This window comes from Haliaeetus albicilla, chromosome 19 (genome assembly GCF_947461875.1).
Source record: "Haliaeetus albicilla chromosome 19, bHalAlb1.1, whole genome shotgun sequence".
In the NCBI taxonomy this organism is placed as follows: domain Eukaryota; kingdom Metazoa; phylum Chordata; class Aves; order Accipitriformes; family Accipitridae; genus Haliaeetus; species Haliaeetus albicilla.
In genome coordinates this window covers 2,053,358-2,075,093 of record NC_091501.1, presented here as the reverse complement: position 1 = coordinate 2,075,093, position 21,736 = coordinate 2,053,358, and the positions used below count along the sequence as shown (strand labels likewise).

The following is a 21,736-nucleotide window of genomic DNA, read 5'->3' as shown; positions in this document are numbered from 1 at the left end:
CATTCAATGCAAATTCAAAATTCGTATTTTCAGGGTTCTCTTTCCCTTGTGAACCAATGAAGATTCTGCTTTACTGCTACTGAACATACTGACACCATCCAGCTATTTATATGACAACTGTTGAGCTATCATGACCACCTTCTACCTGGCCCTAGTAGGTCTCATATTTGCATCCCTTGCTACCCCAGGGAACAACACAGAATTAAGACAGGAAAACAAACCAAAACAAGCAGATCTCCCATTTACTGCTCTAAGTACTACAGTACCCAGCCTTCACAGGTCTCGTAGGAATGGGTTCTAAATCTCCTGGTGTCCCTGAACAGCTTTTACCCCAGGCTAGTTCAAGCCATCAGTGAGCAGTCACCTGCACTCCCCAAAAGCCTGAAAACTACCTCATCTTCATATAAGCCTGCAGCAGATACCCAGGAACTGGAAAGGACTTTCCGGGCCACACAGTCCATTCTCATGCTACTGCAGACACCACATCATCTAAAGCCCACGTTACTTCCAATTTTTGCCTTTGATAAAAGGCCATCCACAAGCATACCTTTCTAGCACAAAGAATCAGTACAGAGTAAGACCTATAGATCAAGGCATCCTGAGGAGAAAAATGACCACCCAGTTTGGATACAAAACTCCTCTTTAGATTAGCAGGTACTAGGGAGAACTGCTTACATCAGTGTTATGACTTTCCCCTCCCTCTGGTGATGGCAGGTTGCTCATCTTGAGTTTTTCTGGTTCCAGCTGGGAATAGTCCCAGTTAGTGTAGCTTCTTGGGGTTGGTAGTGTGGCAAAGTGGAGAGAAAGAACGGTGAAGGAACATGGAAGAGAACACAATACTTAGCACTTTTCTCCCATCTTCATAGTGTGCTATACACACTGAACTTCTCAGCATCTCATGACGCAGTTCACTTGTTTGTATGGACAAAGCACAGTTGATCTTCATCTAAGGCATGAGATAAAATAAGCTTAGAAGGGGATTCAGAACACAGGCCCTGTTTGCTCTCCCTTATAAACAACACCACAGCCCGAGGGCCTAACATCTTGTCTCCAGCAGCTGCCAGCTATGGAGGGTTACAACAGAGCTTAAGAAACCGACCCATACTGAGAGGTCCTTTCCCTGGTATAGCCTCCCTGCATCTGCTAATCGGGAATTTACAGACTGCAGGTTTAATATTTCATCATTCCCTGGAAAGGACATCTTAAGTGACCCACAGAAACAGATGACTGTGAAAGTAAGAGACAAAGAGAAGAATTAAAAGACAGACATGGAAGCAAGCAAGGAGTAGCCAGGTAATGGGAACAGAATGACATGGAGCTTAAAACAAGTTTTCACTGCTGTGTGGACTGCATGTGTCTCCTGGTCACCAAGGTCAGCCTCATGGCAAACTGTGTCAGGAAGCAATGGATTCTATCCAGAGCACGTGAGCGGGTGAGCTGCCCACATATTTGCTTAAACTCTTTAAGGTGAGCAGTGCGGCCAGAATGGTGAACAATGATTGGAAAACCTCTTCAGAGGCCTGGGAACTTTGTATACAACATCATGGCTTCATATATGCTTTTTCCGGATACATGTTTTACACATTAGTACATATAAAAAAGGCCCAAGTAACGAAATGTAAACGTGTAGAATGTGTATGTGTGAATTCAGGGAAGGAGGGCAGAAACTGAGTTTGAAAGACAAAGCCTAAGTCTGTTTGCAGCCTACAGCTTGCACAAGCTGCATTTCCTGACAGGACCAAAACTACTCCCACCTATCATCCATTTTGAAACTGCATCACAAAGCTGTGTGTTGGGACTCATCAGTACCGAAATATGATCTTGGGAAACCAGAACAGAAGCACATATGCAGGGCTTGACTCAGCAGCGAAGAGAAAAAAATGGGGTTTAAGGAAAAAAAATTGACAAGTCTATACTTTTTAGTTAAGAGATCACAGACACACTGTTCTTTTGAATAACAAAGTCTACATTTCAGCCAAAGCAATGACTGCTGCTTTGAAGAGCCAGTAATTACAGAAAGAAGTGCACCACTTGGCAAAAAAAGGATGAAAATATTTCTCCTTCCCCCTTTCTTTAAAGAAGGTCATGTCAGCAAAAGAAAACAATCAGACAGACTGTTAGTGCAGATATTTAGAACTTTTAGGAGACAATAAAAGCCTGCTGTGGAAAGTGAAAGAAAATTAAAAACCCGGGAAGAAGTAAATAACTAAAAGAGAGAAGGCAGAGGTGAATTAGGGGCAGGCATATTCGTTGGCTGAAAGCTAGAGGGCAGACTTGAGTGACTAGAAATCAAAGCTGTGCTTTATCCCATTTTATCATTTTACTTACGTTATTAAGAGCTTTACTATCCAGAAGACAAAGGCATGAACTTTCCTGGCTATCACTTGGTGATTCAATGCAGGGATACCACCCGTGACACCCCAGTATCCTCAAAAGTTACAGTACAACTGATAGTTGGATATTAGGATTCCTGCAATAGTTAATTTATAGATGCCTGCACAGCACTCTGAAAAACTCTATTTGTAGAATAAGTATTAGTTTCAGATTACTCCTGTGGGGATGGGTTTCTCCATCTCATTTCACCATCCTGGTATTTTCTTTGCCTAGCTATAAGCACTTTAACGAGGGCCTCCTGGTGGTGGAATCTGCGACAGTCAAGCAGGAGGAAAGCATGTTTTGCAAAGCAGTGACACAGCTGTTCTTCTACCTCTCGAGTTGGCTATAATGAAAAGAAACAGAGAGAAAGAGAGGTGTCTGCTTTGTCAATAAGTGAGATATTTAATATCTAGGATACTACAAGAAGGGACATCATTAAATGCAGAGTACTGAGGCGACAGAAATTACCTCACTACTGAAGAAATTAATGGGGCATGGAATTAATTTCAATATGCCAAAAAAAATAAAATTATTGTATAGGTTTTAAACTCAGTCTCATTTAGCCCACCAGTCAATGTAGCAAGTTTCAAGCAGCAAATATTACAATAAATATGTTCTTTGACATCAGAATAAGCCTAGAGTAAGTGTATGGAATTCACCAGTCAGTGGGGTTTCCTTATAATTATTGATATAAGAAAGAACAATAATAATCCCACAGTGTATATGAAGAAAGGCAAGAGAAAGTCTATGGAGTTAAAAGCAGCTCTGACACCATCTAAGCTATAGATTCTGTATTGCTTGTGAACCAAAAAAGATGAAAAAGATGCTCCAAATTAGGCTACTGAGAACAGCTTGGGTCTATTCCAAAATCTCCACATTGTCATGTGCTACAGCCCTATCTTCGTCCTCTCACTCTCTCAGCTTTCCACCAGTGTTCCCAAAGATGTCTTCATAAAAAGATACGTAGTTTCCTTACACAATGACTGTGATATGCAGGTTCTTCACCATTTAATAAGCTTTTGCAGATGCTAAGTGATATCTCTAGTTATTGTACTGGGAGAGAGAGAGTGCACTAGGTGTTCACTTCCCCACAAAGTGACAGGCATAGAAGGATGCACAGCACTACACCATAATGCTTTTAGCATCGCTTAAAATCATACATCAAACTACCCGCTGGCAGGAGAACAACACAATACATTGAGAGACAACGCTAGAAACAGCAACGGTCAGCTCTTGTCTCAGTATCTACCTGACATAAGTGGAGAAATAGTGATGAAAAGCTACTGCCAGAATAGCCTGAGAGATTGGTGCAGCAAGGAAATTCCACAGCATTTTTCGAGGAAATGGGAATCTGGCAAGAAATGAAATTTAGTAAAACCATGCAAAAGAAGAAAGATTCCAGAAGCAAATCACACTGAAAATCAGACACTGAACCTCCTTCTCTTACTCTCAAACTTCAGGAGCAGTTTTCTGAACTCTCATTAACAAGCCCTACCAACTGTGTAACAATTCACACACTGATTAGCACCCGTGCACACAGCAATCCAGCACACAGCAGTATGCACTCACCTCACACGCCAAGGCGGTGGGGATGGGCTGCGTGGCTTTTTCCGAGTCTCTGCCTCAGAGGAAGAGGCTGTCAGAGATTCTCTGTTGTCAAGAGAATTACTGTGAGACCCTGGATTAATGAGACACTTTAGTTTTACAATAATTATAATGTATTACTACAATACTCATCCTGCTTAGTGCAAGGAGAACACAAGGGTCACAACTGTGCTGAAACACGCAGGTTTCTTCTAAGAAGGTGAATATTACTACCCCTGTGTTACTGGCAGGGCACGTCCTGACCAGAGCTTCTTAACGCTCATTTCCCCACACACACCCAATAACAAACCCCTGAAGTATTTATAAATTAAACATATGGGCCTTTCTTTGTCTTTGAGCATCTCAGGGAAATGCTTCACTCATCTGGAGCTCTTCAGGTCTGAGTATTTGTCTAGAAACTCAAAATTTTTCAGTGCATTTAACAACTTAAAAAAAAAAGTGAGTGTTAAGAACTCAGTTCCTCACTATCCTGTATGGTCTTTGACTCTTATGAGTGCCTACATTACCTACAGTTTTTTTCAGTTTGAAATTGTAATTCTACATTCTTCCAGCTTTTCTTCCAAGGTTCTTGCCCTCATTTCACTGCTGACCCTTCTTTTCATCTTTCTTATCCAATATATATGCACACACATACAGATGTTAAATGCTGATAGGAGCCACAACTACTCCACAAAGCCCTTGTTCAGAACTGCAAGTTTTTGTTCTACTTTTAAGGGTGTCGGTCCCCCCTCCCCATAATCCCTTATTAAAAAAAATCACTAATTTCCAGTGCACAGACTCTAGTGCACAGGGTTAGAAGGGCACTGTTTTTATAGCATGCACCCTGCAAGAACCAGATATTGCTTAACTGGACTACCAGAAGATACTGCAGCACCAGAGATTTTTCTTGTCTATAGTCACCAGGTTGGAATGATAACTGGAAAGGTACCACAGTACCAAGTGAGCAATTTTCTGGTTCAATTCAGGCAGGGTGCCAATTAAGCACTCTGTGAATGAAGACTGTTAAAATAACTTTTTTTGGTGGAGTATTAATACATGTACAAACCAAATTAAAAGGTTGGCAATTCTCTTATTGTCTCCTCTTTCCTGGCACTTTTGTTTATCTGCTTGCCCTTCCCCCTCCCTTTTTTTTTTGTGTGTTCCCTTTTCTTTATTGTTCCCCTTTAACTAGTCAGCATCCTAAGATCTCATTAAACTGTCCAGGAAAGCCTCACAAAGTCCTCAACAGAAGCTTTTCTAACAATGAAGCAAGTAATTTCAGATCACTAGATTCCAACAGATTGGAGATATATTTTAAAATTTAGAAAAAGAGTGGTATTTTGCCTCTGCAATATAAAAAAAAATATTGGTGGTATGGGCTACATACCCCTGCCGTTCATTCAAAATATTATCTGAACCAACTCCCAAAGCCAACTCCCATGGAATACAAACCAGCAAGTAACACAATAAAACTAAATTTATCCCATCGGGTGCTGAGAAGGGAGGACTTTGCAACAGGCGCAGAAAATGAGGGCTCGTTAGGGACCTGCCTGCTCTTCTCTCTCCAACTTCCAACCCATCGTCCCCTGAACTCGAGCAGTGCAGGACCCCGGACCTTCTCCACTTCTTCTCCCATGTCCCCAAGCAAGGAGGGATTCTCTGCCTAATGGCGTTTCGTTGTTTATCTTCAAAAACAATTTAAAAAAAACAAAAAAACTTTCCAACCCATTCAAGCATTTTAGGGGCAGAACACCGCGAGCTGGATGCAGCCCGAAGACCTCATCTCCGCAGCACCGGCTCCCTCCGCGATCGTCCCTCTCCACCACAGCCAGCGGGAGCCTCGGGGACCGGAGCGGGGACCGGAGCGGGGCCCCGAGCCGGGACGGCGAGAGCCCGCCGAGTTCCCCCGAAGGCCCGTCAGCCGGAGCCCTCCGGCACGGCCTCCCTCCCTCGCCCGCTCCCGAGGCGGCAGCCCCGGGGCATCCCCCCGCGGCCATCCCCCTCACGGCCGCCGCCCGGCCCTGCGAGCCGCCGCCTCCACACACGGCGGCAGCGGGGAGGAGCGGCGGAGCCCCGCCGTCGCCATAGCAACGCAACGGCCGCAAACCGCTCCCGGGGCAGGCGGCAGCGGCGGCTGAGCCCACCGGCGCGCTGACGGACGGGGAGCGCCGGCAGCAGGCACGGCTCGCCAGAGAGGTACTCTTCCCCCCCGCCCCGTAATTAAGGCGAACCCCGATGGAACAGTCTGCCCTAACCGCCCCCGCACCGCGGGGCTGACCCTACCACTCTGGGGCGGGGGGGTGGGGGGCGGGTGTTCCTCGACGAGCCCGCTGGTTTCGCTGGTAAGATGCCGAAAAGGGAAAACAGAACGAGGGGCCATCCCGCTGGCGGCCCGAGCGAGGAATAACGCGCTCCGGTTCTCCCCTCCCTTCTCCTCAGCCCTCCCGTTAGGTGGTACGGCCCGTACACCCCCCCAGTGCCCAGCCGCGTGGCGCTGAGGATAGCTGCCGAGTGCGCCTGCGCGGGCGGCGGCGGAGTAGGCGCGAGAGGCGGGGGGGGGGCTCACCTCGCGTTTATGGCGGTCCTGGGGCGGGGGGGTGACGTCAGGGGCGGCCTCGCGCCGTTCGCCCCCTCCCCGCCCCGGTCCGGTCACGTGACGGCGGAGGTGCGAGGGGAGCCGCGTGCCGGTGGGGAGGGGCGTGGCCCTGTCAGGGGCGGCGGGGTGGGGGAGGGGCAACCCCACCCTCCCTTTCCCCCCCTCCCCAAACCGCCATTTAACCCTTTCTGAAGGGCGGGGGTGCCTAGCGTGAGGAGAACGGGCAGGGGGTCAGTCCGGCTTTAGGTGGAAACTGGGCAACGTCGGTGAAAGTACCGGAAAACCAGCTGCCCGTCCTCACCACCACCATCTCCTCACGTCGCCATCTTGTCACGTAGCCATCGCTTTTGGCCTCAGACCGTCCACGTCCCTCCCGCTCAGGGAGCAGCGCGAGGCGGTCAGGAGCAGCCCCCTCACCCCACCCCGTACGCCCAGCCGGCGGCACGCACGATGCCTCTCTTCGGGAAGACGTTCAGCCCGAAGAAGACCCCCCCTCGAAAATGTGCCTCTCTCTCCAACCTGCACTCGGTGAGTCCCGGCGCCTCAAGGGCTGGGTGGGCCCTGCTGCGAGCGCCATCACCCTTTACACGAGCTCCCAACCGTGATCCTCTCCGTCTGCGGCACCGTTTCCCATCACTGGTGACTATACAGGAAGGTAGAAATGGAATAGCTCAGGGAAGGATCGGCATCGCCCCACCCGCAGTCCGGAGCTGTTTCACCAAAGACTTCTCACCGGTGGTCTCCGACCCCGGGGAGACGAGCGTACATTTGGGCGGGAGAAAGTGCAGGCAGGGTAGCGAGAGGAGCCGATCCTCTGCCCCAGCAGTAGGTGACCAAAGTGAGATTTCAGGCTCCAGGGTCAGTCAGACCAACAGCTTCCATTGGAACGCCAGTCCCTAAGGAATGGGAGAGCCGGGGGGTGGCTTTGGATTTCTGTAAAACGCTGAGTGTGATCTTCTCCCTGCAGCTGGATAGATCGACCCGTGAGATTGAGCTGGGCCTGGAGTATGGCATCCCCACCATGAACCTCGCTGGCCAGAGCCTCAAGTTTGAAAATGGCCAGTGGGTGGCAGGTAGAGTGCGGCTCCGCTTGTTTTGACCTGAAGTAGCCACGGTTGGCTGACAGTCCGTATTTTGACCTCTTTCTTTCCTTCCAGAATCGGGAAGCTTCACGGGGGATCGCAGGGAAATGCAGCGCTTGCGCAAACGAAACCAGCAGCTGGAGGAAGAAAACAACCTCCTTCGGCTGAAAGTGGATATTCTGCTGGACATGGTGAGTCTTTGCCCGACTGTCACCTGCCCGCGGCAGCGGAAATGCCGGAGCGAAGGGTGCTGGAACCATCAAAGGAGGCTGTTCTCGCTGCACCCCACTCTTTCTGCTTTACCCTGCTATGCAAGACAACAGGCAAAGTGATGCCATAGGTGTAAAGTCTGATCTCCTCTGCGAGAAGAGGGGGAGTTCGCCCCCCCCGCAGCAGGGTGCTGTGGCTGATTAGGTGCCGTGTCTCCTCTTTCCCTTTCCACATGGGGCATGGCGTTTTTCTTGCCCCTCCGGCCTCTGTCCTAACTGTGAAACTTAAGTTACAGCCACCCTTTCTGGTCACAGAAGATAAAAGCTTCCACCTGCTGTGACAAGTGGTGTGACATCTATTCTGCATGTAAACCTATGGATGAAAGAATTCCCAAGCCCTAAATAAACCAAAATTCAATATTACCCAGAGATCACAGCTTTCATGCTTAAGATCTGGAGACGTTTTCAGTGAAATAGGATACATGTGTATTCTGGGTCTGTTAAGTGATTTAGCCTTTATGTCGGTCTGAACAAATACTTATTCCTTCATTGTTTTCCTTCCTTACGCCCTTCCCATGTTTTCAAACTGGCAAGTGACTTTTGTGGCCGGAGCGCTTAGCGGAAGCCCCAGCTGCTCTCTGGGTTTTCCAGGTGAAATCTCAGCTTCCCGGGAACAAATTCCCTCTCGCGCAGGTGCTGGCCTGCAGCTGTAAGTCTTGGTGACATCTCTGTCCCGTGAAATCAAAAAACATTCTGAGGCCCAAACATCTTGCTGCCTGCGCTGTCGCCGACACAAGGCGCTTCTCCGGAGGGAGAGTGATCTCGGATCCCTCTCAGGGGCTTTGGCGTCGTCCGAGCTACGTGGCGGGCTGCGAGGTCGCAGATCCGGCGTCGGCGCCGTGGCACGTGGCCGAGGTTGGAGGAGTAACTCTTCGCTCTTGTCGTTGTTCACTGTGCGTTGTCGTTGTGCGTTGCAGCTCTCCGAGACCACGGCCGAGTCCCACCTGATGGAGAAGGAGCTGGAGGAACTGAAGAACCGCAGCCGGCGGAGGAAATGAAGACGAAGAGGAGGACGGCGGGGGAAGCGAGGAGGCCGGCTCGGGGTCTCGGCTGCCCATGGGCACCGGACAGCCGGGGGCTGTTTTGCACCTCCTGATCCCGTTGGGTACGGTGTGTAGGTACTTCGTTCTGCAACTCCGCGAGTCACAAGATGCCTCCGGTGTTGCGCGGTGCTGTAGGTACCGCGTCACGGCGGGTTATCACGCCGTCACGCTGTTAATTAACACTCCCCTTTTTTTTTTTTTAATCAAGAGCACTTTTTACCTGGCTCCCTTCCCTCCCTGCAGCCCAGCCCAGGTACCCTCTTCCCTGACCAGAGCGGGGGGAGAAGATCCGCCTCGGGGTGGGGTGGGCGCAAAAACGTGGGGAGACCCCCCCCCCAAAAAAAATCTGTCCCCTCAGGGGGAGCCTGTGGTGGCTTGCACAAGCTTCGGGATGCCGGAGTTGCTTGTTCTCAAGAGTTTCGCTTATTTTACATAAAAATTTACATTTCAAACCAGATTCTGTGGGTGTTTGCTATGGCGAGGGGCGCGCTGCGAGCTGGGGGGGGGCCTGGGGGGGGGTCCCGGCGCAGGCGCTCCTCCAGTCCGCCAGGGGTCGCTGTCTCCCCCCCCCCGCAAAGTCCGGGGGAGGACCGCCCCGCTTCCGGCGTCGCTCCGGCCGCCGTTCCGCTTCCGCTGGCTCACCGCCCCCTCCGTCCCTGGCCGGTGGTGATGGCGGCCGCTGCGTCCCTCTCTCCGGAGGAGCTGCTGCCCAAGGGCGGCTCGGGCAAGGCCGAGGAGCTGGAGGACGAACTGGAGGAGGAAGACGACGACGAGGAGGTAGGAGAACGGTTGTCGGCGAGGCGGGGACGGGCGGGGTGACCCCGGCGGGTTCGCAGGGCCGGGGCGGGCCTGATGCGGTGTGTGCCTCCCGCAGCTGGACGAGACGTTGGCGGAGCGGCTGTGGGGGCTGACGGAGATGTTCCCCGAGAGCGTCCGTTCGGCGGCCGGAGCCACCTTCGACCTGTCGCTGACGGTAGCGCAGAAGATGTACAGGTGAAGGGACCGGCGGGGCGGGAACCCCCCAACGGGAGCGGGTCCGGCGGGGTGGCGGCTCCCACTGCGGCTTTGGCCGCCGGTAGCGGGGAGCGGCGGGGCCGCGGTCTTTGTTTCTGCGCGATGGGGGGCCGGGGGTGGAAGCGGGGGAAGGTTTTTCTCTGAGGCACGGGGAGGAACCTGGGTAGAAGCCTGGCACCCGTAGGCAGCGGGCGAGGAACCCCTCCTTACTCATAACGAGCTTTCTCCTTCCTAGATTTTCCAGGGCAGCTCTGTGGATTGGGACCACCTCCTTCATGATTCTGGTTCTTCCCGTCGTCTTTGAAACGGAAAAACTGCAGATGGAGCAACAGCAGCAGCTGCAGCAGCGACAGGTGAGGCGGGAAACGTTCAGGCCCTCTTGGAGCCAGCCGGGGGTGCCTGCGCCTCCTCCTGGTTACCAGCGGTTGAAGGTGCTTAGGGAACAGGGCGTGGGTTCGTTGTAGCTTCTGGTCTTGTTTCATCCCACTTGATGCTCCGGTGGGATGATCCTGCCAATTCCCGGTAACTCCGGTAAACGTTAAGCCGGCTTTGGCTGGGCTGAAATACACGGCGAGGGCTGCCCGCAGGCCAAAACCCGCCCCGTTTGCATTTGGCATGCTTGAGCGTTAAAACTCAGTTGTCTGTCCTAGCAGGGGAGGAACCGGTAACGGCAAAACGCTGCCGGTACCGTTGGCACCGAGCAGCTGCGGGGGCGGGGGGGGGGGGTTGTGGCGGCCGGCCTGTGTCCTCGCAGCCCCTCCGCTGACCCTTTTCCTTCCAGATCCTCCTTGGACCCAACACGGGGCTCTCGGGGGGAATGCCAGGGGCCCTGCCTCCGCTGTCTGGAAAAATCTAACTCACGGAAGCTGCATTGGGATTCATATCATGTGGGAAGACCTCGAGATTATGATAGATTGAACTGTTGATTTGTTGGGTCAGGGCATTTTAGTTTTGTTTTGTTTTTCCTCCTGTTTGTTTGTTTTTATTTTTGGTTCTCCTTTGGGACATTGACCCGTTCATAACGAGGGGGGGAAAGCCCCCCACCCCTGGACCTGACGACAGCTCCTCTCTGCATCCTTTCCCCCCTCCAAGGCCTGAGTCTTTCCTTTTATGCAATCAGTACGCCATCACCAGTTACAGACTTGAACTGGGAGAGTTCCTCTTCCAGCCTCCTCGCTCCCCCCCCAAAAAACCACCCCGGGGTACAGGTCAGGCTTCGAAAGGTGACAGTCAAACAAATCCTTTCCTGGCTGACCCGGAGCTGAAGGACACCGGTGACAGGAGGAGGAGTGACTTCCCTGGCAGGCAAAGCAAAGGAAGGAGGGGTGCAGGTAGCCGTACCCCGCAGAAAACACTCTCCAGGAAGATGCATCTGCAAAAATAATTTCGCTGCAACTTCACGTGCGCGTGAGAACAGAGGGAGCAGCAGGCCAGGTTCAAGATGATCACGTCCACGCTGATCCTCTGCCTCATAAAAGTAGAACTTCAGATATCGGCTGCGTATTTTTTTTGTATTGAATATTAAATAAATCCAACCTGAGCAGTGTGATTTTAATAGGCGTCCTTTAGGGAGGCTCAGTCCTTTCCGAGCTGTTGGTGGCTTTGAGGGTAGAGCCCCTTCCGTTCCGCACAGGGCCTGGCACCAGGGGAAGGGACAGATAACAGCTCTGTCACCTTCAGGTGGCCAAGAGAGCTGTGCAGGGCTTAGGGGAGTTCTTAGAGAGGTGACTTTATCTTAACTTGCAGAAAGGTTACAGTTTTACCAAAGAAAAAAAAGATTTATTTTTCCTTTACATACTTTGTTACAGAACAATTCAGTTGAACATACAGAAGTGATAGGACATTTATATGGAAACTTTTTTTTCTTTCCCATTTTTAATATTTGGTTAAACAAAATACATCTCTGTAAACAAACCCAAGACAAGGCTCTAACAAAACCAAACAAGCAAGAAAACAAACATGGGGCTTCCCCACTCCCACAAGCAGTGGGACTGAACCGGCTCACCTCCTGCAGGGGTGTGATCATACACTTTCCCTTTACCTGAGCAGCCGGATCACACCGTTTTTTACCCCCCCACCCCCAACAGGAAAGGAGCTGACATACAAGGAGAGGAACATAGCCCCAAAATATTTTAAAACATCTTTGCATATTGTGCACTGCGCCATTGGCTTGCGGTTTCCATGCAAACGGGGTTTCTCCAAAGTGCGACTTTAATCAGCATAGAAAACCTCGCTGTTGAGATTTATTTTTTTCTCCCCTCTTGAAGAAATGGCTTCAAGTCAGGAGCAGAATGCCTGCAGGCTGCGCATCCTGCCTGTAAAGTGTTTCAAAACTGCCAGCTGGTATTGGTCATTGGAATGTGTTACGAAATCAGACTTTTTATAGAAACGATGGGTCTTTAAAACAGAAGAGCCATTTGCCCTTGACTGCAGGAGGCTGTGCTCAAAAGACTGCAAAACGGTGCTTGCCAGATGTCCAGGGTCAGTGAACAGCATCGTCCCATCATCACGTGACCTCTGTTCTCTGTTAGGAAGGTGCAATTTTGGTGGTCTCTCGGTTTGGAGCACCTGCTCATGCGTTTGCAGAGGTCTCGAGATAAAGTAACTGATAAAAGGTAGTTACAACCCCTCCTTTTGCAAGCTCAAAACACCAGTAGTGACACTTTCCTGCATGATGGAGCAGGATCCTTCAAGCTCCGTCACATCCCAGAGATTGCTGTTTAACTGAGACATCCCACATGTAAAAGAGGGAAGCAAACAGCAGCTAAACACAACAAAGTCTGTTCCAAATTCAGCATTCCCTCCTGCTGTGGAAGGCATGACTGAGCTATAGCTCACCCAGGTGACCAGGAAACAGCCAGTGGAGATTCCTCTTAGCATCTCCACATCTAGTCACTCTTCCCCACAGAAGGGAGGGGAGGAAAAAGCAATTTGTCCATTAATGGAATGTTTGTCGGCCAACACTAAAAGAGAGGTTGGTTCAACTACCAGGCCAGGGTCTCTCTAATGCCCGAAGGTTCTGGTGGACCCTCTGCATCTCCCCACATTATCAGCTAGTAACTATGAAAAGGGCAAAACCTGACTATTATAAAGGCGTCCCTCCTCAGGCCATTTTTTTTCTTTGTAACTTTACCTCTTTCTCAGACATTTCGCATGACATTCACAACTGTGGGCTGGACTCTTGGAAAGAGGAAAATAAAAGGGAATGAATTCCTCTCAAAAACCCTTCAGTTTTATTCCTCTCTCCCAGCAGACCCTAAACTACTGGGTGACCATGCAGAAAACCAAAACAGATGTTAAAAAAGAAAAAAAAACCCAACAAAATCCAAGGTAGCACAAAGAAACCCAAGCAGACTATGGCCTCTCTCCAGTCCAGAAACTCAATACTCCTCAATTAGCCTGTGCTTGCTGTTTCCACACTGCCTTAGCCAGCCACATGCTGCCGAACAACTGCTCGCCACATGCATAAATCCCTGGAGACACTGGGGAAGAATCCTCTAGCTACCCAAAGAATTCCTTCAAAGATGACACTGTTTTTATTATTGTTTTCTAATTCCTGGCACAAACCATCCCTAGGAAGCAGAGGGTCGTGCTGAGCACCGTACCATTCCTAGTGTTTGAGAGTGTCCTGAGAGACCCTTAGGAATTGCAAACGTCTTCACAACGACTTGTTTTGGAGGGAGAGACTTGTGAAGAGGCGGCAGCGTGCTCGGCCCCTGCTCCTCCCCGGCAAGCCCCGGGGGGAGCCACGTCCCACCACACGCGGCCTTGAACCATATGGGGGAAGGGGGGCCAGAGCCCTCCAGACACCCTAGCCCCAAAGCCCAGTTTTAAAGAGTGCAATGCCTTCTCACTAGCTGAAGGGCACGCAGCTCTTTGCAAATAAAGTGATTGGCTTCCAGTTTCCTCTGCTCTGCCCTCAAGTCTTCCCCACCCACCACCCCCAATGTCCTACGCCGTTGCCCTATTGCACCAAGGAAGGAAGAGAAGAGCCTAACAAAGGGAATTCCAGACGAGAAGAGTCAGGGCACCCATTATCCAGGTTTCAGGGCGTCAGGAGTTCATTAAAGGGGGAAGAGCTGTAGTGGGAGGACAGAGTCGGTCCGGGTCACACATCAGCTCTCCAGCTCTGATGTGCTTCCACCTCCTCTGGCACCACCAGCAGGAGTTCACAGTTCTTTCCTCTCAGCTGGTGTTTCAAAAATTTCCTATCATAAAGAGAAACAGAAATAAGCGCTACCAAATGCAGAACTTCTTCATCTTCTACAAGAAGAAAATGCAGCTAACTATGCAAATATGACAAGAAATGGGAGGAAGCCCCCACACATTGGCTTTAGGTTTTTTCCTGACAAAAAAAACCCCACAAACAAATGTTAGACTTGCCCCACCAGATTCAACACACCTCTACCCAGCAGATTATCACAGAATCGGATAAACGTGATCTTAACCTCAGCAGAGATTAAGTCTCTACAGATGCCACTTTCCAATTTTTCAAGGTGGCAAAAACAGAATTAAAAACAAATTCAGTTTCTTCAGATCCCCAAGATCAAGAATCCCACTAGATTTTAAAATAATTCCAACAAATCTGGAATACTTGTGGGGAAAAGAAACCCCCAAAACAAAACCATCATTTACATATCCTTATTGCAGGTCATAGCAGCAGCGTACCAGCCGGCTATTTGACATGGTTCTGCAGCCCCTTTCTGCCCATAAGCTTCTTCTAATACCAAACTTGGGTTATCTCCAATAACTATGAAATTCAAGTCAATGTTTTTTCCCCAATATCTTTTGGCCCAGATTTCCAACATTCCCTGTATAGGAAGCCCTTATTTATTGCTGAAGAACAGCACACTCAGGATAAAATCCCCCAGAAGCTCTGCACAGTAGTTCCAGAACTGTGTTGCATTATCCCAGAAGTTCACAAAAGGCTTTATCAAGACTTTAATGGCATGGCAGGCTCTGCAGATATTGCTCATGTGCAATCCCTACCTCCAAACAAGTCTAGTCAAAACAGCAAAGCTGCTAGTAGGCTTTAGAACAGGATAGAATGGAAGCTAAACAGCGACTAAGAGCAGGTGAGACTTTACAATCAAAGTAATTACACCTACTGTCTTGTGTTAAGATGAAAGAAGGGAAGGGAGTCAAGCCAGAAGCACAGCATATGCTTACATAGACAAGTGATTCCTAACAAGCGGCTTTCACTGCTGTCAGGGATAAGGCTGCACTTCAAGTCCGGAAAGGCTTTCGTTGGGAAAGTATGCACAGACCGCTAAAGAGGCAAAGGAATGCTGACACGCTCACGTTTGAGGAGAAAGCGAGGCACAGCACATCTCGTTGTAGGTGTCACCCACTAATACCAGACTTGGCCTCTACCTTCGTCACTAGTGACAGCCAGCCACAGAAGAGACCAAGTCAGGTTCTCCCAAACTCGCAGAGATCACCACTGCCAAAAGCATTTTCCTAGCTTTGCACAAACAGGGTATAAACCTAACCTGAGGCATAAGAACCTTATTATTCTTACATCCTTGCTATGGAAGGTCAACCATAAACGTTTCAATTGCTAACTGCTGACAGACAGATTCCCCACCTCCAACAGGGAAGGATTTGAGGAAGAAAAGGATACAAAAAAATCCTACCTGAGCTCACTTTCACCTCCAATCCACTCGGGCATCTTGAGTTTGGAGTCGAGGTTGTAGTAGGTGCCTCCCACCTCCCGGACGCAGATCCAGTGCTGTCGCTTGAGGGGGAGCTTCAAGGGGCCCCAGCAAAGGCTGGAGGGCAGATTCATGATGAAGCCCATCACATTAGACAGGGCGATGACGTTAACATCTCTGAAAGGGTGCAAAAAACAAGACAGTGATAAGATTATATTCTGGTACTTCACTTCTTTCTCGTTTTTACAAATGGCAGCCATTTCCAGAATTACACGACTTCTCAGTACCTGCGCTTGTCCCACCAAACCGCCTCATAACCTTTGGTCTGAAGTGCTGCCATGATCACGTTCACATCATAGTTTCCGTTCCCCAGCATGCTCTTCTTGTGGGGTGTCACCATGGTGTTGGGAGACAGCCTGCAAGCAGAACAGGAGACAGCTCTAGTGGGTGTTCGCTGAACCTATGTTCCACAGCTGGAAGGGGCTACTTGCTGTATAACTCGAAGCCCATTTTCAGGGGTTTTGTGTTTAAATGCAAACCATTCCGTTCCCCCTCATCACTCAACAAAGGGGCTGAGAGAGCTAAACAATGCATTAAGAATAACTTTGATGTACAAAGCCTCCGAAGATCCTAGCTTTGATGTGAAAGAGACCACAAAGCAGGAAGCTCCTTTTCCCCCCCTTGAACTGGTACTTATGAAGGATGCTTTAGTTATTTTTTTTTCCCTCAACTTGCAGTTGGAGTAAATGCCAGTTTGCCATTTAGAACGACGGCTATCACAATTTCAAGAATTCAACAGTCAACACCAGTCTTGAAGACTGGATGAAATAACAAGAGGCAGGGCGGGTTGGCTGCAGAAAAGGTTCTCCCCCCCCACCCCGGTAAATGAAAGAAATATTTAGACATAAAGCTGTGAAGATATTTGGGTTTGGGAGCTTTCTAAAGCATTGCCGTTGCTATACGATTAAAAAAAATATCTGTTGCTGTAGGTGACTAAGCAGATAACCTTGCTGCAAACAAATCTCTTCGGCTTTAATCCATAAGCTTGCCTAGACATCACTTGCATTACTACAGCATCTAAAAATCCAGAATCACAGTCCACCACATTACATGCAAAAATGTAAGACAGCCTTTGCACAAATGCAGATAATGGATGCAAGACATAAAACATTGAGACACATGGCAACCCCCCCCCCCGCCCCCAACAAACAGTCACTCTTATTGTTTTGTTTTTCCCTCCCAAGAAATTTTGTAAGGAGGGGAAACAACAGGGGGGTCAATTATTATAAAGGTGACAGATGGGCTTCAACAGCTGGAAGGGCAAGCACAGGGGGAAACCAGAAGCAGAGAACAGCAAGGTCATGCAACACCAAACCAAACAAAGTCAAGCCTGAGATCAGCTCTGTTGTGGTGAGTTGCTCTTTTGATTGGTATGGACTCCATTGGCTTTGCTGGCACAAGGTTCAGGTGTTTCGTATCATCCAAATATCCACACTTCACCTGCCTCGTCCTCATGTCAACTCCGTCCCCCAAAACTCCAGATGTTCCTGCACATTTTTCACTCGGCCATTAGCACAGTGCAAGTTCTGCAGGCGGTATTCCATCCAGTGAAAATCCCTCCGCCCTTCTGCGTTCCTCCCCCGACAACACAAGGCATTTGACAAGAAGCAGCAAGCAGTGGATCGAGTAGGGAGTTTCAGACCAACCAAGGCTAGAGAGGCTACAGACAGGTAGCTTTTTGCATCAGCTGTGAGTTTTCTCACAGTGGAGCAGACTGCAGCAGAACAGCCTGGGAAGTGACCTAACCACAGGAGGGAGAAGAGTCCAAAACAACGCAGTAATAGGAAAAGGTATTAATACCCACCACTGGGCATTCCCGAGCAAGGCAGTGACATTTTCACAGAATCATGGTTTCCAGTCTCCAAAGCCCTGCTATATTTTACTCATCACAGAGACGCAACCGTAGCTTGTCACAGCTCTTCCAGCATCTCCATAAAGCAAGATCACTTGGCTACAACTAATTTCTCAAGATCACTGCTTCAACCTATTGAGTGCCAGCGAGCTAGGAAAGCCTTCCAATTAACAGAGCCCTTTGGGTTGCACAAGCACCCTCTTGTGGCACCGTCTTCCAGAGACAGGCTTACCTGAGAGCTGAAAGAACACATCTATCTTTGTTCCTTCCCATAACTTGCAAAGCCTCAGAAATGAGATGAAGAGACCAGCATAGGTGACACGCTCAAAGAACCCGGGAGCAAACCTTCTCCAAGAATTGCCTCAACATCTCTACTTACACACACCTGAACAGGGTCCACAATCATCAGCTGAAGGACTCTGATTAGACAGGGAATTAAGTTGCCTGCCCAAAGTTAAATTTTTTTTTTTTTTTAATCCAGACACTAAGCTGAGGAAGACTGACAAAGCTGGACAGAAATCCAGGTAATAATCCTTCTGAGCTTTCTAAGTCAGAAACTTTCATCAACATGTTGTCTTAACACAACAGGCTGAAGATTCCTGTACGCAGTTGTCTTTCCTAATCAGGTCTCAATACACAGACTCCAGTGAAGCAAAGAGATTTTGTTTGTACCTCCATGCAACATTTGGAACATGCCATCTTACTTAGTGCAACAAAAGCCAGAGGAACACCAAAAAGGTGTTTCTTGTATTAGAGGAAAGAAGAGAGGGAGGACTACAAAAATCAGAGGGGAGCTTGGACCAAGTATTGGCATACACTTAAGATGATAATCATCAGACTACAATGGCCTTATGCAATGGGATGCAGCAAAAGGGAAACTAATAATGAAGCGATGCAGTTCAATCATTCTTCAAGGGATGTGGTAAAAGCCACAAAAAGCTTAAGCTTATTTGTGATTTTGTTACCTTGTCAACATTGGGTTTAAAAAAAAAAAAATCACACTCTGCAACATTTTTGTAGCTTATGAAAAATATTCATCAGTCCTTATCAGAGTCATCAACAGACAGAATATGACTAGACACAGGAAAGACATAAGGGTATAAAGGGCAACTAAATCTATGCTTCTTAAAGGCAAGTCGAAGAGCTAGACACGAGTAGTAACCCAGCAGAGATGCAAAGGCAGTGGCAATTCTTACACATAGCTTACAGCTCACCCATTTCTGAGAGGAACTTCCATGTGTATTTCCATACGACCGTGGGGCTGAATCAATGGGTGTATCTTGATCCAAATATTAGGATGGGAACAATGCCAGGTTGGAATCAATGACAAATTCTCCCTTCTAGGGCAAGAGGTCCAACCAGATCAACATCCCAGCTCTTTCTGAGAGGTTTCATGCTGCACACTAACTCTCTCTCACCAAACCTAATGAAAGCCAACTAATTAGATCATCACACTCCTTCTACCACATGAACTGCCTTTGTTTGCTTCAGGCCAATAGCAATCCATCTGTGATTAAGATTCTGATGATTGCTGCTCTGGAACAAAACCATAGCGTCTTTACACCGGACAAAGAGTGCCTTGAGCCTGCCGGGGACCAGCTCCACTTCACCAAGAGAAATTTTATTTCCAATGCTATCGCAAATAGCATTTCGATCTGATATTTGCTGTTAACCATCACTAAATTTCTTTTGCCAAAGACAGGACGCGTTTGATGAGTCAAGCACCAGTTCCATAAATCTGCCGATTTTCAGGACAGCAGCAACAGGCGCACAGCTCCCTGCTCATCAGCACAGGGTACCACGACTGCCCTGTCCATCAGTACCTGCATAACTGCTGTCATGAAGCGTGATTTCCTACCTGTCACAAACACAAGGTGCTGTCAACTGCTGGTTAACAGGTATTCAAGCGTAACTTATACAATGAGTACCACATCCACAGATTGAGTATCAGAGGAGACACCATTTCCTACTTGCTTACTTTGCTTCATCAGTGAAGGATCATCACAGTTTAAGGGCACGTTCAGAATTTTCACAAAGCAACGAAACAGCATAAAGTAAACATTTATCAAAACATGAGCTATTGTACAGGCCATATTAATAATCTATATTATATAATCTAAATAAAGTTTATTCCAGTAAGACTCAAAAATGCTTTTATTAATTATTTGACATTGCTGGGAAACATTTAGCAATGCCACAAAAAATGGGGATCTAGCTATTGAAATTAAACCCGGGTTGACACAGTGTATAGGGTCTCTCTGCACGGAAAAAAAAAACCCATAACACCTGAAGAACTTCATTTAACAGCTTGAATAAGGAGTCATTCATTTGGCAAAGCTCCTAATTTAAAACAAAACAAAAACTTTAGAAGCGTTGCAGTATTAAATCAAGAAGTTTTTGTGATGACCCATTCGTCATTCCTGCCGCCTTCACTCTCCCAAGCCAATCCCCAAATCCATTATTAACATATCTACATGAGGCAGGGGCAAAAATATGGAAGACGGGTAGAAGATGCATTAAGGTGTGTGGGGGGGGGAAAGACAGCAGTTCAACCGCATGACAGCATCAGCAATAAAGCCCTTGGACCCAAAATTGGCAGCCAGCATAGTTTAAGAAACAAGTAAAAAGACAGAGAATTTCTGCATGGAGAGAGGAGGGGGGAAAAAGGAGGGGAAGAATTTAAAAAAGAAACTACATTCACTTCAAAGCAGTGGTATACTCTGAACCCCTCCTTTGCTCTTTTTTTCCCCCCAAATAAGATCTGAAAATTCCTCCAAGCGGCAGAGGACAAGGGGAAGTGAATGCCAGGGCAGAGAGCATCCTACCTCTGAAAAATCTCTTGCAGGGTTTCCCTAGTGAAGGCGTTGCTGTCCTGGAAGACATTGTTGAGGGCATGGAGGGCACACAGCTCCCTACGCTGCTTCTCATGGTAAATATGCAGTGGTGGTAGCTGGGGCGGCTCTGGTGATTCTGATTTGGTCTTGTCACCTTTCCATGGCACGCAACTCATTTTCTCGCAGGGTGGATGGAGAGTAGGTGGTGAGAAACGACGGAGGCTGAAGTTTCTTCCTCCACAGTCACAACAGCAGCCCACTGCCCCTTTCTTTTGTAGGCTAGCACTGCTTCCAGCTCACAAACCCTCCTCTTGTGCTTCAGTTTATTCAGTAATTGCCTCTGATGGCTGGTTTTAAAAACCACATAGAGATCTGCAACATATTTTTCCTCCCTCCTCCCATACCCCATAAAATAGAATACTTCCCTCCCTCCCCTCCCCAGGAAAAAAAAAAACAAACCAAAACACCAAACGTCAAAAACTATGAATCCCCTTAGTCTCAAGGTACCAGCTGGAATTTATCACATCGCTCCTTTTCTTCCATCTCCTTTGGTCTACAGTGCCACTAGAAAGGTACCCAGAGCAGGTAACAAAGAGGGGCCCACCCCCAAAGTGCCAAAGTGGAGAAGATGAAGCCAGCTTCTGGCGCTGCCTACGGGAGCACAGGGTGGTTAAGGATTTATCAGCTGCATTCCTCCATTCCTTTGGGAATGACTGAATCCAGGCAAGAAGATACCAACAGCTCAGGAAAGGAAGCCGCTTCTTGCTAGGCCACAAAAAAAAAAAAAAAAAAAAAGAAAAACACAAAACAAAACACCCAGGTCCAGGCTCCGGGGAAGGCAATTCCTCACCAGTCACCCTGCGCTCCGACAAAGGGAAGTCTCCATTAGCAATCCGAAAAGGGGCAGCACAAAGCCCGGGGGGGGCGAGGGGAGGGCAGGCAGAGACCAGCCCCAAGGCCTGCCTCGCACCTTCCCACCCCGGCCCCCTCACAACAACACCCCCCCACACTCCCTCTTTAGCTTCCCACAGCCAAGGCCCAGCCCCACACCGCCGCAGCCGTCGTGTCCCCGTCCGTCGTCCCCCCCCCAGACAACCTCCCCTCAGGGCTCGCTGCCGGGTCGAGCCGCCTGCCTTCCCCCCCAGGAGGAACGCGAGAAGAACCCACCGGGCCCCGCCACCGCCACCGCCACCGCCACCGCCTCACCCGTTCCTCGGCCCCGGCCGCCCCACACCGACACCCCGCCCGCGCATGCGCGTCGCTCCCGTTTCACCCCCCCCGCTCTTATACTACACCCCCCCCCCCCCCCGCGGCGCGCGTGCCCCGCGGCCCGCCCCGCACGCGCGCGCTCCCGCCCCCCCTCCCCTCCCCT

The 21,736-nt window shown here is 49.2% G+C and overlaps 3 protein-coding genes and 1 long non-coding RNA gene across 10 annotated transcripts; 2 read left to right on the top strand and 2 right to left on the bottom strand.

Annotated features, from left to right (window-relative positions):
- Window positions 1-190: 190 nt before the first annotated feature.
- LOC138690047 (uncharacterized) lies at window positions 191-5,637 on the bottom strand. 2 transcript variants are annotated; one of them, XR_011328808.1, is made up of 4 exons: window positions 4,295-5,471; window positions 3,946-4,024; window positions 3,626-3,727; window positions 191-2,719 (listed from the first exon to the last, which is right to left on the bottom strand). It is a non-coding gene; the product is annotated as an uncharacterized lncRNA (long non-coding RNA). The 2 variants fall into 2 exon arrangements; XR_011328809.1 differs by lacking the exons at window positions 3,626-3,727; window positions 4,295-5,471 and adding an exon at window positions 5,507-5,637.
- A 382-nt stretch (window positions 5,638-6,019) lies between these two features.
- On the top strand, window positions 6,020-9,407 carry CBY1 (chibby 1, beta catenin antagonist). Of its 6 annotated transcripts, none has more exons than XM_069807244.1 (5): window positions 6,020-6,156; window positions 6,895-7,084; window positions 7,524-7,629; window positions 7,714-7,829; window positions 8,825-9,407. In XM_069807244.1, the coding sequence occupies exons 2-5, from the start codon at window positions 7,007-7,009 to the stop codon at window positions 8,903-8,905; spliced, it is 381 nt and encodes a 126-aa protein (XP_069663345.1). In that variant the 5' UTR covers window positions 6,020-6,156; window positions 6,895-7,006; the 3' UTR covers window positions 8,906-9,407. The 6 variants fall into 6 exon arrangements, with proteins under 6 accessions (XP_069663345.1, XP_069663350.1, XP_069663349.1 ...); XM_069807249.1 differs by having other exon boundaries at window positions 6,042-6,156; window positions 6,938-7,084; XM_069807248.1 differs by having other exon boundaries at window positions 6,065-6,156; window positions 6,792-7,084.
- A 142-nt stretch (window positions 9,408-9,549) lies between these two features.
- TOMM22 (translocase of outer mitochondrial membrane 22) lies at window positions 9,550-11,519 on the top strand. The gene is made up of 4 exons (XM_069807243.1): window positions 9,550-9,727; window positions 9,825-9,943; window positions 10,200-10,317; window positions 10,746-11,519. The coding sequence occupies exons 1-4, from the start codon at window positions 9,620-9,622 to the stop codon at window positions 10,818-10,820; spliced, it is 420 nt and encodes a 139-aa protein (XP_069663344.1). The 5' UTR covers window positions 9,550-9,619; the 3' UTR covers window positions 10,821-11,519.
- A 202-nt stretch (window positions 11,520-11,721) lies between these two features.
- JOSD1 (Josephin domain containing 1) lies at window positions 11,722-21,366 on the bottom strand. Its single transcript, XM_009918867.2, has 4 exons — window positions 20,356-21,366; window positions 15,906-16,034; window positions 15,601-15,795; window positions 11,722-14,172 (listed from the first exon to the last, which is right to left on the bottom strand). Exons 1-4 carry the CDS (start codon window positions 20,538-20,540, stop codon window positions 14,073-14,075), a joined length of 609 nt encoding a protein of 202 aa, XP_009917169.1. The 5' UTR covers window positions 20,541-21,366; the 3' UTR covers window positions 11,722-14,072.
- Between the last annotated feature and the right edge of the window lie 370 nt (window positions 21,367-21,736).

Bases quoted from the DNA above. Each gene is read 5' to 3' on its own strand.
- CBY1 (XM_069807244.1), top strand. From the start codon at position 7,007: ATGCCTCTCTTCGGGAAGACGTTCAGCCCGAAGAAGACCCCCCCTCGA. The intron at 7,630-7,713 runs GTAGAGTGCGGC...CTTTCCTTCCAG, and splicing joins AAATGGCCAGTGGGTGGCAG to AATCGGGAAGCTTCACGGGG. The intron at 7,830-8,824 runs GTGAGTCTTTGC...TGTGCGTTGCAG, and splicing joins TGGATATTCTGCTGGACATG to CTCTCCGAGACCACGGCCGA.
- TOMM22 (XM_069807243.1), top strand. From the start codon at position 9,620: ATGGCGGCCGCTGCGTCCCTCTCTCCGGAGGAGCTGCTGCCCAAGGGC. The intron at 9,728-9,824 runs GTAGGAGAACGG...TGCCTCCCGCAG, and splicing joins AGGAAGACGACGACGAGGAG to CTGGACGAGACGTTGGCGGA. The intron at 9,944-10,199 runs GTGAAGGGACCG...TCTCCTTCCTAG, and splicing joins GTAGCGCAGAAGATGTACAG to ATTTTCCAGGGCAGCTCTGT.
- JOSD1 (XM_009918867.2), bottom strand. From the start codon at position 20,540: ATGAGTTGCGTGCCATGGAAAGGTGACAAGACCAAATCAGAATCACCA. The intron at 16,035-20,355 runs GTAGGATGCTCT...TTCTGCTTGCAG, and splicing joins CTGCAAGAGATTTTTCAGAG to GCTGTCTCCCAACACCATGG. The intron at 14,173-15,600 runs GTAGGATTTTTT...TCTTTATGATAG, and splicing joins GGAGGTGAAAGTGAGCTCAG to GAAATTTTTGAAACACCAGC.